We start from the raw sequence: 14809 nt of genomic DNA, 5'->3' as shown, positions 1-14809 counted from the left end.
AAAACCCTTCACCCCAGCTGCTCCAGGGGCGCCGTATAAATGGCCGACCCTGTGCTCGGACCCCCAGCTTTTCTCTCCCTGTCTGTGTGTCTCATGGAGAGCAAGCTGGGGTCTGCGAAAAGATGAATTCCTAATGCAAGAAGTTGTATAGGGCCGATAAAGTGAGCTTATCTTATAAATGAAGCGTAGTCCCTTTGTGAATCTACAGTTGAGACCTGTGCCGGGTGTATGGTGTCCTGCTGTGTGAGAAGGCTCTTACCAGCTCGGGTGCAGTTGAGGGTCTGGTTGTCCTCTCTGTGAAAGGCCAGCCTACGTGTGTTCCAGCCTGGCCCAGGATCTGCCAGGTCAAAGCCGGGAGAGTGGACCTCAGGGGCTGGGGGAACACAGGAGGAAAGCCCAGTGGTGAAATACAATTCTCTCCATTCAAGGCCAGGTCTGCTACTACTTTACGGGCTTCAGGAATAGGAATTAAGCAACACTTTGGGGGGGGGGGGGCATTTTCTTTTACTTTAAGCAAGACGGGTCAGCTGTCTTTGAGGACAAAAACAAATGTTCTTTTCAAGATCAATTTCAGTAGAATCAGAAACTCGACTTTAAGTCCTAAGCTCAGACAGCCAGGATTGGAGAGATGACCATAACCCATCCATTCATTTTTGTAAACGCTTTAACCAGTATAGGGTGTCAGGGGGGAGCCGGAGCCTATCCCAGCAAGCAACGGACACAAGGTGAACCAAAACGTTTTTTTTTTCTTTTTAACCTCTCTCTGATACAAGTAAAGGAAAACACACAAACTTCCACAACATGACAATTTTCCCTTTTTTGGGGGGGAACTAAACACTTCTATGCACATATACACCCTGGATGGGACACCAGTCCATCACAGGGGGAATTCTCTGTCGGCTGTTTATTTATGCTGGATTCAATTCTTTATCTGTAGGCTTCAGAGGCCTGCGCAACCCCAAAGTGCGTCCCCCTCACCCCACATCCTGCGCAAGGTGCATCCAAAAAATGTTTTCCCCTTGGGCGGTGGGAGTCTGGTGCGAACTTCCTCGTCGCCTTGTAGAAGCAGTTAAGGAAGTTCTTGGCAGGATTATCAAATCATCATCCGGCCAACAAAAAAAATTTAAAAGTAAAGACTGAATGGCTTTCTCGCACTTGTAACGTTCCTTCTGTCCTCAGGATTCCCATACAGCTGTCTCAAAACCAGGCTGATCTTTGTCATCTTCAGTGTTACAAAACAGGATCTTATCTTTGAAGGTTTTACATCACAAGTCGTTCACACAAAGAAAGCCGGGATCTTCGAGACGTAAACACAGGTGGACGGAGACGGATATTTGGGCCAGCACGTCAGAAAGTCAATAGTCGCTCACTCGTTCCCTGCCTCCAGGATCTCGGGGACTCCCTGCTACAGGAACGTAGCCTGTTCCCGACACCCACCACTCTTGGTGTAAAGACGCGCTCCCTGAGCATGGCTGCCCACACAGCTCCCTCACGGCCTCTTTGCAGACCCCTGGGTCTTTGTCGGCAACCTTTCAGGGTTTCGGGACAGACGTTTTGGCAAACCGCAGGAGATGCAGAGTGCGAACTTTGTTCGAGTGGGATCGGGTTCAAAAGGGTCCTTTTCGCTTTATGCGGAGAATGAATGGTGTGAATAGAGGAACGAGGCTGGGGAGGGGGGATCCGCCCTTGGGGATATTCCAAGCGGGGAATTCTGGGGGAAACACACGCTGTGCTGGACAACTCGGAATGTGGACGGGGGTCCAGCCTTCTTAAAGGGGAACCGCTGTCCTGATTACTCAGTTATTGGATCTCGGTAACCAAATAAATTCATTGCCGGTTATAGGAGAATTTTACACATTTCGAACTCCGCACAACATCGTGAACTTTGTGAAAGTGCTGTTAGCGGCCATGTGGTCGAGAGTTTGCACAGACATGAAGCGGCCCTTCCTGCTCACTAGTCCCTGGCATGACTAACGTACTGAGATGTGAAGCGCCCCTTCCTGCTCACTAGTCCCCGTACTGACTAATATACTGAGATGTGAAGCCGCCCTTCCTGCTCACTAGTCCCCGTACTGACTAATGTACTGAGATGTGAAGCGGCCCTTCCTGCTCACTAGTCCCCGTACTGACTAATGTACTGAGATGTGAAGCCGCCCTTCCTGCTCACTAGTCCCCGTACTGACTAATGTACTGAGATATGAAGTGGCCCTTCCTGCTCACTAGTCTCCGTACTGACTAATGTACTGAGATGTGAAGCGGCCCTTCCTGCTCACTAGTCCCCGTACTGACGAATGTACTGAGATGTACGAGCGAATAAGTCCAGGTTGTGCAGCAGACATTTCACCACAGAAATGTTCCAGCCTGATCCGCAGGCAGAGCTAACCAGTGAGTAGTATTTGTCAGTGAAACCGTCTGGGAGAGGAGAGCAGTATTTCTACTGGATTGGAAGAGCTGGATCCACAAGCCTGCTTGTTTACAGTGTCAGAGGGCTGCTTCACCTCACCGGAAGTCCTGCTGCCTCGTTCTGAAGCCCAGAACTTGGCGCTGAGCTGACCTGCAAATTTAGCTGATTTTGCGATGTAAATTTACAACAGTCAAGTTTACATCCATTTCTGGTACTTTCTAACCCCTCCCAAATACAAAAACTGCGCCTTAATTTCCCTTTAAATTCCAGAGGTCGGCTGGGCAAATACAATCTCCACCCGTGTTTAGGCTAACGCCCTGATCCATATATATATATACGGTATTTTTTCTATATATTTATATACATACGGCGTACTGGTCACACACCGCCACACTATGAAATGGAAGGCTTTAGAAAATTTCTGTTTGTGTGGGGGTGCTTGGGACGAGGGACAAACTGTGCCTGTCGCGGAAAGGCGAGACGTAAATTCGCCGCGAAGGCAGAGGGACGCGGCGGGAAAAGAGAGGCGAGAGGACGTAGGGACTGAAAATAATGGAAGGAGAGGAAAAGACGAGCCGGGAAAGAGCTGAGGAGAGACGCGGGAGGGGTTTGCGGGGGGGGGGGGGAGTGGGTGAGGCGGCTGACCCGCTCCCAACACGCAGCCACGAGTGAGCCCTCACAGCTCCGGAGACCAGCGCCACCTTTTCCCCGTTTTTATATTTTCTGCGTGTACGGGAGGAATTAGGGGGAGCTGGGGAGCTGGGGAGTTGGGGGGGGGGGGGGGTGGTTTGCGCTTCACAGCCAGAAAACAGCAAACGAAAAAAACTCCTCGGAATAAAAGGAGAGGGAAAAAAAAAAGAAGAAAACAAGCACTTTCTCCCCGTCTCCCCCGGTTGCCGTGGCAACGGGGGCTGAAGCCAGTGGAAGCGAATGTGAGGGAGGGAGGCGTGTGATTGGGGGGGGGCGATCGAGACTGGCTTGGAGAGGGTGTTGGGGGGGGGGGCAGCGGAGAGTGGATGGCCCTCTTTTGCGTCCTGAGCTCATCAAAGTCTAAGAATAACATCGGCAGGCAGGCAGGCAGGCAGCTCGTTAGCCGGCTCGAAAGGCGAAGTGCCCCTCGGATCTGAAGTCTCCCCCCCCCCCCAAATAAACCTTCTGCTACGGGCCTGCTCTCTTTCTGAGCCTCTATCGCGCAGGGCCGGATTGTGGGGGTGCGTAGACCCCCCCCGGGGGCACTGTCACTCCGAAACGTGCACAACAAGGGGGGGGGGACGCCGATTGGATGAGGTCGATTGACGTGACGCACTTGAAATTAGTCTTCATGCCGGACCCCGTGATTGATGGATGCCTGCGATACCTCTAGTTTCTAGAACAGTCTCTAGAGAGCGTGTGATCATTGATCTGGAGCCCCTAGAGCCGATCGCAAGGCACTTCGATGCCTCTAGTTTCTAGAACAGTCGCTAGAGAGCGTGTGATCATTGATCTGGAGCCCCTAGAGCCGATCGCCAGTCACTTCGAGACCTCTAGTTTCTAGAACAGTCCCTAGAGAGCGTGTGATTATTGATCTGGAGCCCCTAGAGCCGATCGCAAGGCACTTCGGTGCCTCTAGTTTCTAGAACAGTCGCTAGAGAGCGTGTGATCATTGATCTGGAGCCCCTAGAGCCGATCGCAAGGCACTTCGGTGCCTCTAGTTTCTAGAACAGTCGCTAGAGAGCGTGTGATTATTGATCTGGAGCCCCTAGAGCCGATCGCAAGCACGCTGTTCCAGCTTGTGTCTCGTGAGTCGCTAGTGTGTCCCTCCTTCATGGGGCCCTAAACATTTCGTAGGCCTGTGCCCGATGGGAAATCCAGCAGATTAAGATCAGTGAAATAATCTTACTGGCAACAGCAAAAATGAAAAAAGAAGCAGAAAGCAGGTTGCGAACAAATGTTATACAAAATACCCCTTATGGACAGCTTATTATTAAGAATTCCTTACACTTCTATAGCGCCTTGCTGGAGCCTCCACTCAGAGCTCTGTACAGGTCGTGGGGATCCCCTCCACCCCCAGCAGTGTGTACCCCCACCTGGGTGAGGCGCCAGTCCGCTCCCCACACCCCAGCTCTCAGTGGGGAGGAGAGCAGAGTGATGGAGCCAGTTCAGAGAGGGGGGTTATTAGGAGGCCATGAGGGGTAAAGGCCAGGGGGGAAATTTGGCCAGGACACCGGGGTAACACCCCTACTCTTCTCGAGAGACGCCCTGGGATTTTTAATGACCACAGAGAGTCAGGACCTCGGTTTGACGTCTCATCCGAAGGACGGCGCCTGTTTACAGTCTAGTGTCCCCCGTCACTATACTGGGGCATCAGGACCCACACAGACCGCAGGGTGAGCGCCCCCTGCTGGCCCCACTGACACCCCTTCCAGCAGCAGCCTCAGCTTTCCCAGGAGTCTCCCCCTCCAGGTACTGGCCAGGCTCCCACCTGCTGAGTCTCCAGGACTGCTGGCAAAGTGTCTGAGGTTACATTTGACATCTCGTTTTACCCACAGAACAGCGTGCAAATAGCAGGAAGAAAATGATCCACATTCCTGGCTATATGATTGGTCACAGAGAACAGGAGCCAATTGGATCGCAGAAGCAAAAGAGTCCCGGTGGGGGCCAACGGTGAGCATCGCAGTGTTGGGGGGCCCCTGGGTTCGATTGCTTGGGGTGCTGTCCAAGTGGAGTTTGCATGTTCTCCCCTGTTCACCCACGTTTCCTCTATGTTGGTGGGTTCATTGATTTCTGGGAAATTTGGCCCTGGTGTGTGTGTGTGTCCTGTGATAGACTGGCGTCCTGCCCAGGGTGTACCCTGCCTTGTGCCCGTTGCCTGCTGGGATAGGCTGCGGCTCTGCCCCCCCTCCCCAGAATTGGATGAATTGGACAGAAAATGGATGGACACCTTATTTTTTCTACCTGATGACATTGTCCACTTGATTATTTCACAAAAAACGTATCACTCGGTGGCATGTTTTTCTCTTTTTGTTTTGTCTTCTTCCACCACTCATAGATTTCCCGAGCGTAATAAAGATGATAACAGATTTGTGCCGGCTCCCGGCGTCTCAAATTGAATACGTTCACCGCAACGTCTTCACAATCTCTCGTGAGGCAGCTCTGCGCACTGACAGGATGAATCTGTAATGTTCTGTAACCTTAATTGTAATCTGTAACGTTAATTATACTGGGAGCCGATTTAGATAAAGGGCACTGGAGTCCTGTCTGCCACGGGAGATAGTCTCCAGAGGTTATCCAGACTGCCAAATACTTTTTAAACATTTACACAGCAGCTCGACAAAAATGATTTCGGCAGATGCCCGCTGGATCTGAAGGGAGCCCGAAGCAGCGATTGAGGTGACTGAAGCAGCGCTCCGCGTGACGTCTCCAGCACCTGGGACCTCTCTGCAAATATGTGTCTGGAAATAACCTCCCGGATATTGCAGTTGCATTAAACAAAACCCCTGCTTCAGTGCTGCTTCACTAGAGCGAGCGAAGTGCCTACCCTTCGCTGGGCCAGATCCAGCGCGAGCAGGAGTGCTAATCGATCCACCTATCTCACTGGAGCGAGCAAAGTGCCTACCCTTCACTGGGCCAGATCCAGCGCGAGCAGGAGTGCTAATCGATCCACCTATCTCACTGGAGCGAGCAAAGTGCCTACCCTTCGCTGGGCCAGACCTGCTCAAGCAGGAGTGCTAGTCGATCCACCTATCTCACTGGAGCGAGCAAAGTGTGTACCCTTCACTGGGCCAGATCCAGCGCGAGCAGGAGTGCTAATCGATCCACCTATCTCACTGGAGCGAGCAAAGTGCCTACCCTTCACTGGGCCAGACCTGCTCAAGCAGGAGTGCTAATCAATCCACCTATCTCACTGGAGCGAGCAAAGTGCCTACCCTTCACTGCGCCAGATCCAGCGCGAGCAGGTGTGCTAATCGATCCACCTATCTCACTGGAGCGAGCAAAGTGTGTACCCTTCACTGGGCCAGATCCAGCGCGAGCAGGAGTGCTAATCGATCCACCTATCTCACTGGAGCGAGCAAAGTGCCTACCCTTCGCTGGGCCAGATCCAGCGCGAGCAGGAGTGCTAATCGATCCACCTATCTCACTGGAGCGAGCGAAGTGCCTACCCTTCACTGGGCCAGATCCAGCGCGAGCAGGAGTGCTAATCGATCCACCTATCTCACTGGAGCGAGCAAAGTGCCTACCCTTCACTGGGCCAGACCTGCTCAAGCAGGAGTGCTAATCAATCCACCTATTTCACTGGAGCGAGCAAAGTGCCTACCCTTCACTGGGCCAGATCCAGCGCGAGCAGGAGTGCTAATCGATCCACCTATCTCACTGGAGAGAGCCAAGTGTGTACCCTTCACTGGGACAGATCCAGCACAAGCAGGATGACTAATCAATCCACCTATTTAACTGGAGTGAGCGAAGTGCCCACTCTTCACCGGGCCTGACACTTCACAAGCAGGATGACTAATCAATCCTCTTCTCTCGCTGGAGCGAGCGAAGTGCCCACCCTTCACTGGGCCAGACCTGCTCCAGCAGGATGGTTAATCGATCCACCAATCTCACTGGAACAAGCAAAGTGCCTACCCTTCACCAGGACAGATCCAGCACAAGCAGGATGACTAATCAATCCGCCTATCTTACTGGAGCAAGCAAAGTGCCTACCCTTCACTGGGCCAGACCTGCTCGAGCAGGAAACACCAGACAGCAAAGATTCACGTTTCTGGCTATACTTCAGACAAAAGGAACAGTCATTTTCTCTTTACTGAGCCAAGCGAGGAGACACAGTTTGGAGGAGCAGTGAGTTGGAGGTTCCAGTCCCCAGCGTGGCTGCTATTGGGGTCATTCTCAGGTGCAAGTGTTTGTTAGGACATGAAGGGAATCAAGGTCTGGGAGGCGGAGCTCGCTGGAGTCGAGCCCCATCCTCCCAGTCTCAAAAATCACATTTCTATCTGATGGAGCCAGGATAAAGGAGTGAGGAAGAATCAGGCTACACGGTCTGAGAAAAACAACCTTACTACAGCATCTTATAGGTTTTGCTTTATACTTTTGCTTCTGAGGTGATAAATACTGAATACAGAGTGCGCCAGTCCGCTCCCCACACACCAGCTCTCAGTGGGGAGGAGAGCAGAGTGATGGAGCCAGTTCAGAGAGGGGGGTTATTAGGAGGCCATGATGGGTAAAGGCCAGGGGGGAAATTGGGCCAGGACACCGGGGTAACACCCCTACTCTTCTCGAGAAACGCCCTGGGATTTTTAATGACCACAGAGAGTCAGGACCTCGGTTTGACGTCTCATCTGCAGGACGATGCTATTTTTACAGCACACTGTCCCCCGTCCCTATACTGGGGTATTAGGACCCACACAGACAGGGTGAGCGCCCCCTACTGGTCCCACTAACACCTCTTCCAGCAGCTCTCCCAGGAGTCTCCCCTCCAGGTACTGGCCAGGCTCACACCTGCTGAGTCTCCAGTGGGGCTGCCAGTGGGGAGCTGCAGGGTGACAGGGTTTAGCCAGAGGAAACCCAGACAACGGAGACAGATCATCCGAGATTGTTTCTAAGAATGATAACTGCAGAGAGCTGAACAAAGGTGATTCATTCAGGCTTTGCTGGATGTATCTGGAGTATCACAGGAGACTTTTTACACCTGTGCCTCACACCCTGCACCTACACTGCTTGCAGTCAATTAGCCAGGAAGGTGTCTACAGTGACTCCGACACCTCGAGGAAACCGTCAGGGAATCTTAAAATGGTTGTGAGTGCTGAATGAGTCCTTCTTAAGTTGCTGTGCCCTTTACAATCTTGGGCCACTTCAACACTTCAACAAGATCTTTACCCAGTCATAACCCCTGCAATTATAGATGCATTTTGCTCTAATATTGCATCCGAGAACTGTTCCAGAACATTTTTATCCCCAGCCAGTGCCTGTAAACCGTCGTGGCTGTCTGAGTGGCCACGTTAGCCAGGTCTGCTATTGCCTGCAGCTTCGCCCCGGAAGAGCCATTGACATCTTTGCCATTACACAGCGTGCGGAAGAAAAGGCCAGGTCTGCTGCTACTTTATTGTCTCCCGGAATCGTGCAGCCCGATTGGTTTTCTTCTGCCTTAAGCAAGACGCCCCATTCCCATGGCTGTCTTCGTCTACGATTGGGGTAGGAACTTGTTTTCAAGAATGATTTCACTAAAATGGGCCACTCCACTTTGCGTACATAGCTCAGACAGAGAGGTCTGGAAAGGTGAGGTCATAGCGGTAACTCATTTGCCCGTTTTCTAAGAGTCATGAGGGTCGGTGCCTTGCAGAAGGCAACAGCAGACCCGGCTAATGCGTCACTTCAGTCTGCGGGACTAAAAATCCATATCTCCTGCAGATCCACGTCGAGTGCTGTTGGGAAGGTGGCCCCCCCAGTCTCTGCCGACTTCCTGTAAGATTGACGACACAGCTCTAATTCCGGTTGGAGAAATTCCCCGAACACTCTTGGAGAAGCAGATATAAGGGACGCCAGTCCATCGCAGGGCACACAGAACCCACACACACTCACACCAGGGCCAGTTTTCCCAGAAGCCCCCCCCCCAGCCCGAGAAAGCCCACTCAAACCAAGGGAGAACATGCAAACTCCACACAGACAGCACCCCCAGGAATTGAACCCAGATCCTCAGTGCTACAAAGCAGCATTTGGGATGCAGATATCTGGGAACTTTGTGGAAAACACACCCGAAAAGTGTTCGCATATCGACAAAAGGCGCTATCCTGTGGGAATTCCTCATTTTTTGCACAGGGTGTGACGTACAGCACAGTCGCAGGACGCGGGCGTGTGCCGTACAGTTTTGTACTGAAACCTGGCGGTAAAAAATGTTGTACTTGGTGAAAAATGGCGTTACAAAAGGTCTTCTTTCCCCCCCCGCCACCACCGCGACCGCCGAGGCTAAAGTCGAACGACACGCAAGAGCTGCGATCTCCCACCCGCGCCGGACAAAGCGCGTCTCTAAATTACACGGCGAGGCGGGTGTCGCCGCCGACCGAGGTAAGTCTGACGGCAGGGCAGTCATTAAGATCCAGGACAGGAGGATTCGCACAGGACGCCAGCTTTTTAAACGAGCACAGCTAAGAGCAAATCAATGCAACGCGCCCCTTCGGAGGAGACGTCAAACCGAGGTCCTGACTCTCTGGGGTCATTAAAAATCCCAGGGCGTTTCTCGAGAAGAGTAGGGGTGTCACCCCGGTGTCCTGGCCAAATTCCCCCCCTGGCCTTTACCCATCATGGCCTCCTAATAACCCCCCCTCTCTGAACTGGCTCCATCACTCTGCTCTCCTCCCCACTGATGTAACGAACAGTTCTTTCTGGACCCTATGCGGACGACACAATCTGAAGAAGTGGGGGAACACTAGGGAAACGTCATGCAGGAATACGGGGCTGAAGACGGGGGGGGCGTGTCCAAGGTGCGCTGGTGCACGGTGGGAGGTGTGGCCGAGGCGAACAATCCAAAAGAGTAGTCCTTAGGGAATATCCAAAACACAAGGGTAAGTCCAAAACCAGGAGATCCATCAGAACAAAGAATTAAAAACCACGAAGGCCGGGTCTGAACCGGCGGACGGGGAACGGGAACAGAGGTTAAAACCTTAACGGGACCAGGCGCTTCCAGGTCCCGGACTCGCACGATATGGAAATCAGATGCAGAGCCCGGATGAGCCTCAGCGCCTGGCTTTTAAGGTGGGCTGGGAATGGGAAACAGGTGCAGAGAATAAAGTCTTGAGTGAAAGGGCTGGAGCACCCTTAAGGAGGGGGGACTATAATCGTGACACCTGAGAGCTGGTGTGGGGGGAGCGGACTGGCGCCTCAACCAGGTGGGGGGGTACACACTGCTGGGGGTGGAGGGGATCCCCCATGACCTGTACAGAGCTCTGAGCGGAGGGTCCAGAAAGGCGCTATATAAGTGTAAGCAATTATTATTATTAAGAAGAAGCTGTCCGTGACGTCTGTTTCGTATTGCATTCATCTGCAACTCGAATTCTGCGAACTTGTCATCTCGGCCGGGGCCAGTGTGAGACGTGATTACTAATTAAAGCTCATTTCGCAATATCTCTGTGGGGGGGACCGTCAAGCTCGGTTATCGCGACTGTTGGGCTCGTATCTCGGGTTAATAGCGCACAGCTACGGTCCTGTCCGGGAGAACCGATGCCGACGAGCACCCGTTCAAGACCGAACTGAGAACGTATTACGAGGATTGTTCTCCCGAGATCAGTTTGTGGTCGCCGCCTCACGCGAATCAATTGAGAGAAGAAGGGTAGAGAACCATCTGAGCTGTAGGAGTGCTTCTTTACACAAAGGGTGGTGGGGGCGGGGAACAAGCCGACCAGCCATTGTGGTTGAAGCCGACACCCTGGCCTCTCTCAAGAAACGGCGGGGTGAGATCCTCCGGTCAGGACAGGAGGCCCGTCTTTACACAAAGGGTGGTGGGGGCGGGGAACAAGCCGCCCAGCCATTATTGTTGAAGCCGATACCCTGGCTTCCCTCAAGAAACGGTGGGGTGAGATCCTCCGGTCAGGACAGGAGACCTGTCTTTACACAAAGGGTGGTGGGGGCGGGGAACAAGCCGCCCAGCCATTATTGTTGAAGCCGATACCCTGGCTTCCCTCAAGAAACGGCGGGGTGAGATCCTCCGGTCAGGACAGTCTTTACACAAAGGGTGGTGGGGGCGGGGAACAAGCCGCCCAGCCCCGTGCTTGAAAACGATACCCTGGCTTCTTTCACGAAAAGATCCTGGGATCAGAGCAGGCGGCCCTTCTTTGCACAAAGAGGGGTGGGGGCGGGGAGCAAGCCGCCCAGCCCCGTGCTTGAAAACGATACCCTGGCTTCTTTCACGAAAAGATCCTGGGATCAGAGCAGGCGGCCCTTCTTTGCACAAAGAGGGGTGGGGGCGGGGAACAAGCAGCCCAGCCATGTGGTTGAAGCCGATACATGAACTACCGGCCAGATGGGCCGTCATGACCTCTGAGCATGGCCACCGCTCATCTGTTCCGAAAAACCACGTCCCATCCCTCCTAAAGCGTCAGCGGATCCGCTCGTTCAGAATAAACCCCCGCTCCCTGCCCCTCCCGCCGAATTCATCAATTATTCATTCTCACTGCGCCGGCATCTTGAAAGACCCAGAAAGGAGAACGAGACTGCGGCGGGGAGCTGAATTCATTACCCAGCCCGCGTCCACAAAAAAAACCCACGAAAAGCCGACGTTAACCCCCTCCCCCTCGTATTGCAGACCAACGACCGAGGCGTCAGTTCGCGTGGATCCATCCGAGCTCGGTTTTCCACGTTCTGCGTGAGCGCGGCAGGATAACAGTTACGATTTCGCCAGAGCCCAGACAGTCCACGCCACACGACAAGAAAACCATCTCATAATGAGAGCCATACCATACATGAACACTATTATTATTATTATTATTATTATGATGTAAAACACCTCCATAGACTCCGACACCCCTCTTGATCAACGATCAAAGCACGCCAGAATCATGGCTGTCGGTGCACAATTCTTCTATGTGACTCTATTATCGGTGGTATCGCATTCTCGCCCGCTCCTGGGTCAGCCCTGTTGTGTCAGTCCGACACCTAGAGAGCTTCCCTACGCTGCCCGACACACACGCACCGAGCCAGCGAGCGAGCGGGCGGGCTGAAGTCGGGATGGACCGATCTGTCCGTTCGGAGCTCATTCTCCCTCCCTCCCCGGGGCCGATACTAAGCGATACCTGGGTCCGTGCAGCCCCGGTCTCGGTACCATAAGCGCTCAGACCCGACGGCACACAGACACAAATACACACGCTCACACACAGACACACACACACTCACACAGACACATTCAAAATGTATCGTCAATTGCATTGTTAAACGCCCTTGGGGGCAACCTTGTTGTGAAAGGCGCTATATAAAAATAAACTGAATGGAATTCACATACACACAGACACACACTCACACACATTCACACACAGACACATAGATATACAGACACACACTCACACACACAGATACATAGATACACAGACACACACAGACACACATTCACACACTCACACACAGATACATAGATATACAGACACACACTCACACACACAGATACATAGATACACAGACACACACTCACACACAGATACATAGATATACAGACACACACTCACACACAGATACATAGATACACAGACACACACTCACACACACAGATACATAGATACACAGACACACTCACACACAGATACATAGATATACAGACACACACACACATAGATATACAGACACACTCAGATACATAGATACACAGACACACACTCACACACAGATACACAGATATACAGACACACACTCGCACACACAGACACACACACACATAGATATACAGACACACTCAGATACATAGATACACAGACACACACTCACACACAGATACATAGATATACAGACACACACTCACACACACAGACACACTCACACACACACATAGATATACAGACACACACTCACACACAGATACACAGATATACAGACACACACTCACACACACAGATATACAGACACACTCAGATACATAGATACACAGACACACACTCACACAGATACATAGATATACAGATATACAGACACACACTCACACACACATAGATATACAGACACACACTCACACACAGATACATAGATATACAGACACACACTCACACACACAGACACACACTCACACTCACACTCACACACGGATACACACACTCACACACACAGACTCACACTCACACACGGATACACACACTCGCACTCACACTCACACACGGATACACACACTCACACTCACAGACACACACTCACACTCACACACGGATACACACACTCGCACTCACAGACACACACTCACACACAGAGATACATAGATACACACACACACACAGACACACACGGATACACACACTCACACACAGACCGAACGGGCACCCCCCTCCCTCCCTCCTCGCGCGCGCCGGGCGCCGGGCGCTCACCTGTCCCCGGCGCGAGCCGCGCCAGCCAGCTCGTGGCGAGCAGCAGCCCCGCGCCGCCGCAGCAGCAGCACAGACTCCGCAGCAGCAGCAGCCGCCGCCGCCGCCGCCTGCCCAGCGTCTTCATCGGCTTCGGCTTCGGCTTCATCCCCGGCCGGCCGCCTTCAGCGCATAGCCGGCACCTCCAGCCCCCGCCCCCGGCCCCGGAGTCCGGCTTTCTTCCGCCCCTGGTTCGGGTTGGGGTTCGGGTTGGGGTTCGGGTTCAGCGCCGCGGCCGCATGTCCTGCGGGTCCGCTGTGGCTTCGCGTCCCCCCCCCCGTCTCTCGCAGTCTCCTCCGCCGGTTTACCCCCGCGACCGCATCTTTGCAGGCGCGCTGTGTGCACTGGGGTGGGTGGGTGGGGGGGGGGGGTGAGGGAGGGAGCTCGAGGCGGCAGCTGCTGCTGCCGAGTGCGGGCTCGAGAGGGAGGGGAGAATGGTCGCACGCTCTCGCGCTGAGTCTGTTCGGACTCGGTCGGGTTCCCCTCCGGTATCCGCCCGCCCTCTCGACTCCTCTCTCGCAGTCTCTCCCCTCTCTCTCTCGACTCCTCTCTCTCTCAATCTCTCCTCTCTCTCCCTCTCTCTCAATCTCTCCCCTCTCTCGCAGTCTCTCCCCTCTCTCTCTACTCCTCTCTCGCAGTCTCTCCCCTCTCTCCCCTCTCTCCCTCCCTCTCTACTCCTCTCTCTCAATCTCTCCCCTCTCTCCCTCCCTCTCTCTCTACTCCTCTTTCTCTCTATCTCTCCCCTCTCTATCTCTCCCCTCTCTACCTCCCTCTCTCTCTACTCCTCTCTCTCAATCTCTCCCCTCTCTCCCTCCCTCTCTACTCCTCTCTCTCTCAATCTCTCCTCTCTCTCCCTCCCTCTCTCTCAATCTCTCCTCTCTCTCAATCTCTCCCCTCTCTCCCTCTCTCTCAATCTCTCCCCTCTCTCGCAGTCTCTCCCCTCTCTCTCTACTCCTCTCTCTCTCAATCTCTCCTCTCTCTCCCTCTCTCTCAATCTCTCCCCTCTCTCGCAGTCTCTCCCCTCTCTCTCTACTCCTCTCTCGCAGTCTCTCCCCTCTCTCCCTCCCTCTCTACTCCTCTCTCTCTCAATCTCTCCTCTCTCTCCCTCCCTCTCTCTCAATCTCTCCCCTCTCTCGCAGTCTCTCCCCTCTCTCTCTACTCCTCTCTCGCAGTCTCTCCCCTCTCTCCCTCCCTCTCTACTCCTCTCTCTCTCAATCTCTCCTCTCTCTCCCTCCCTCTCTCTCAATCTCTCCCCTCTCTCCCTACTCCTCTCTCTCAATCTCTCCCCTCTCTCCCTACTCCTCTCTCTCCCTCCCTCTCTCTCTACTCCTCTTTCTCTCTA

General features: G+C 53.3%; 1 protein-coding gene across 1 annotated transcript in view; it reads right to left on the bottom strand.

Moving 5' to 3' along the window:
• The window catches only part of LOC148815962 (sodium/potassium/calcium exchanger 3), a 54740-nt gene extending 41006 nt beyond the window's left edge, over positions 1-13734 (bottom strand). The window contains exons 1-2 of the mRNA XM_088904847.1: positions 13432-13734; positions 260-373 (exon numbers count right to left, since the gene is read on the bottom strand). Coding sequence (XP_088760973.1) covers positions 260-373; positions 13432-13576 — 259 coding nt within the window. The 5' untranslated portion in view covers positions 13577-13734. The remainder of the gene's footprint in view (positions 1-259; positions 374-13431) is intronic.
• Between the last annotated feature and the right edge of the window lie 1075 nt (positions 13735-14809).

This window comes from Atractosteus spatula, chromosome 24 (genome assembly GCF_055471065.1).
Source record: "Atractosteus spatula isolate fAtrSpa1 chromosome 24, fAtrSpa1.hap1, whole genome shotgun sequence".
NCBI classification, from domain to species: Eukaryota; Metazoa; Chordata; class Actinopteri; order Semionotiformes; family Lepisosteidae; genus Atractosteus; species Atractosteus spatula.
The sequence above is the reverse complement of the archived record's forward strand: the minus strand, read 5'-3'. Positions and strand labels throughout refer to the sequence as shown.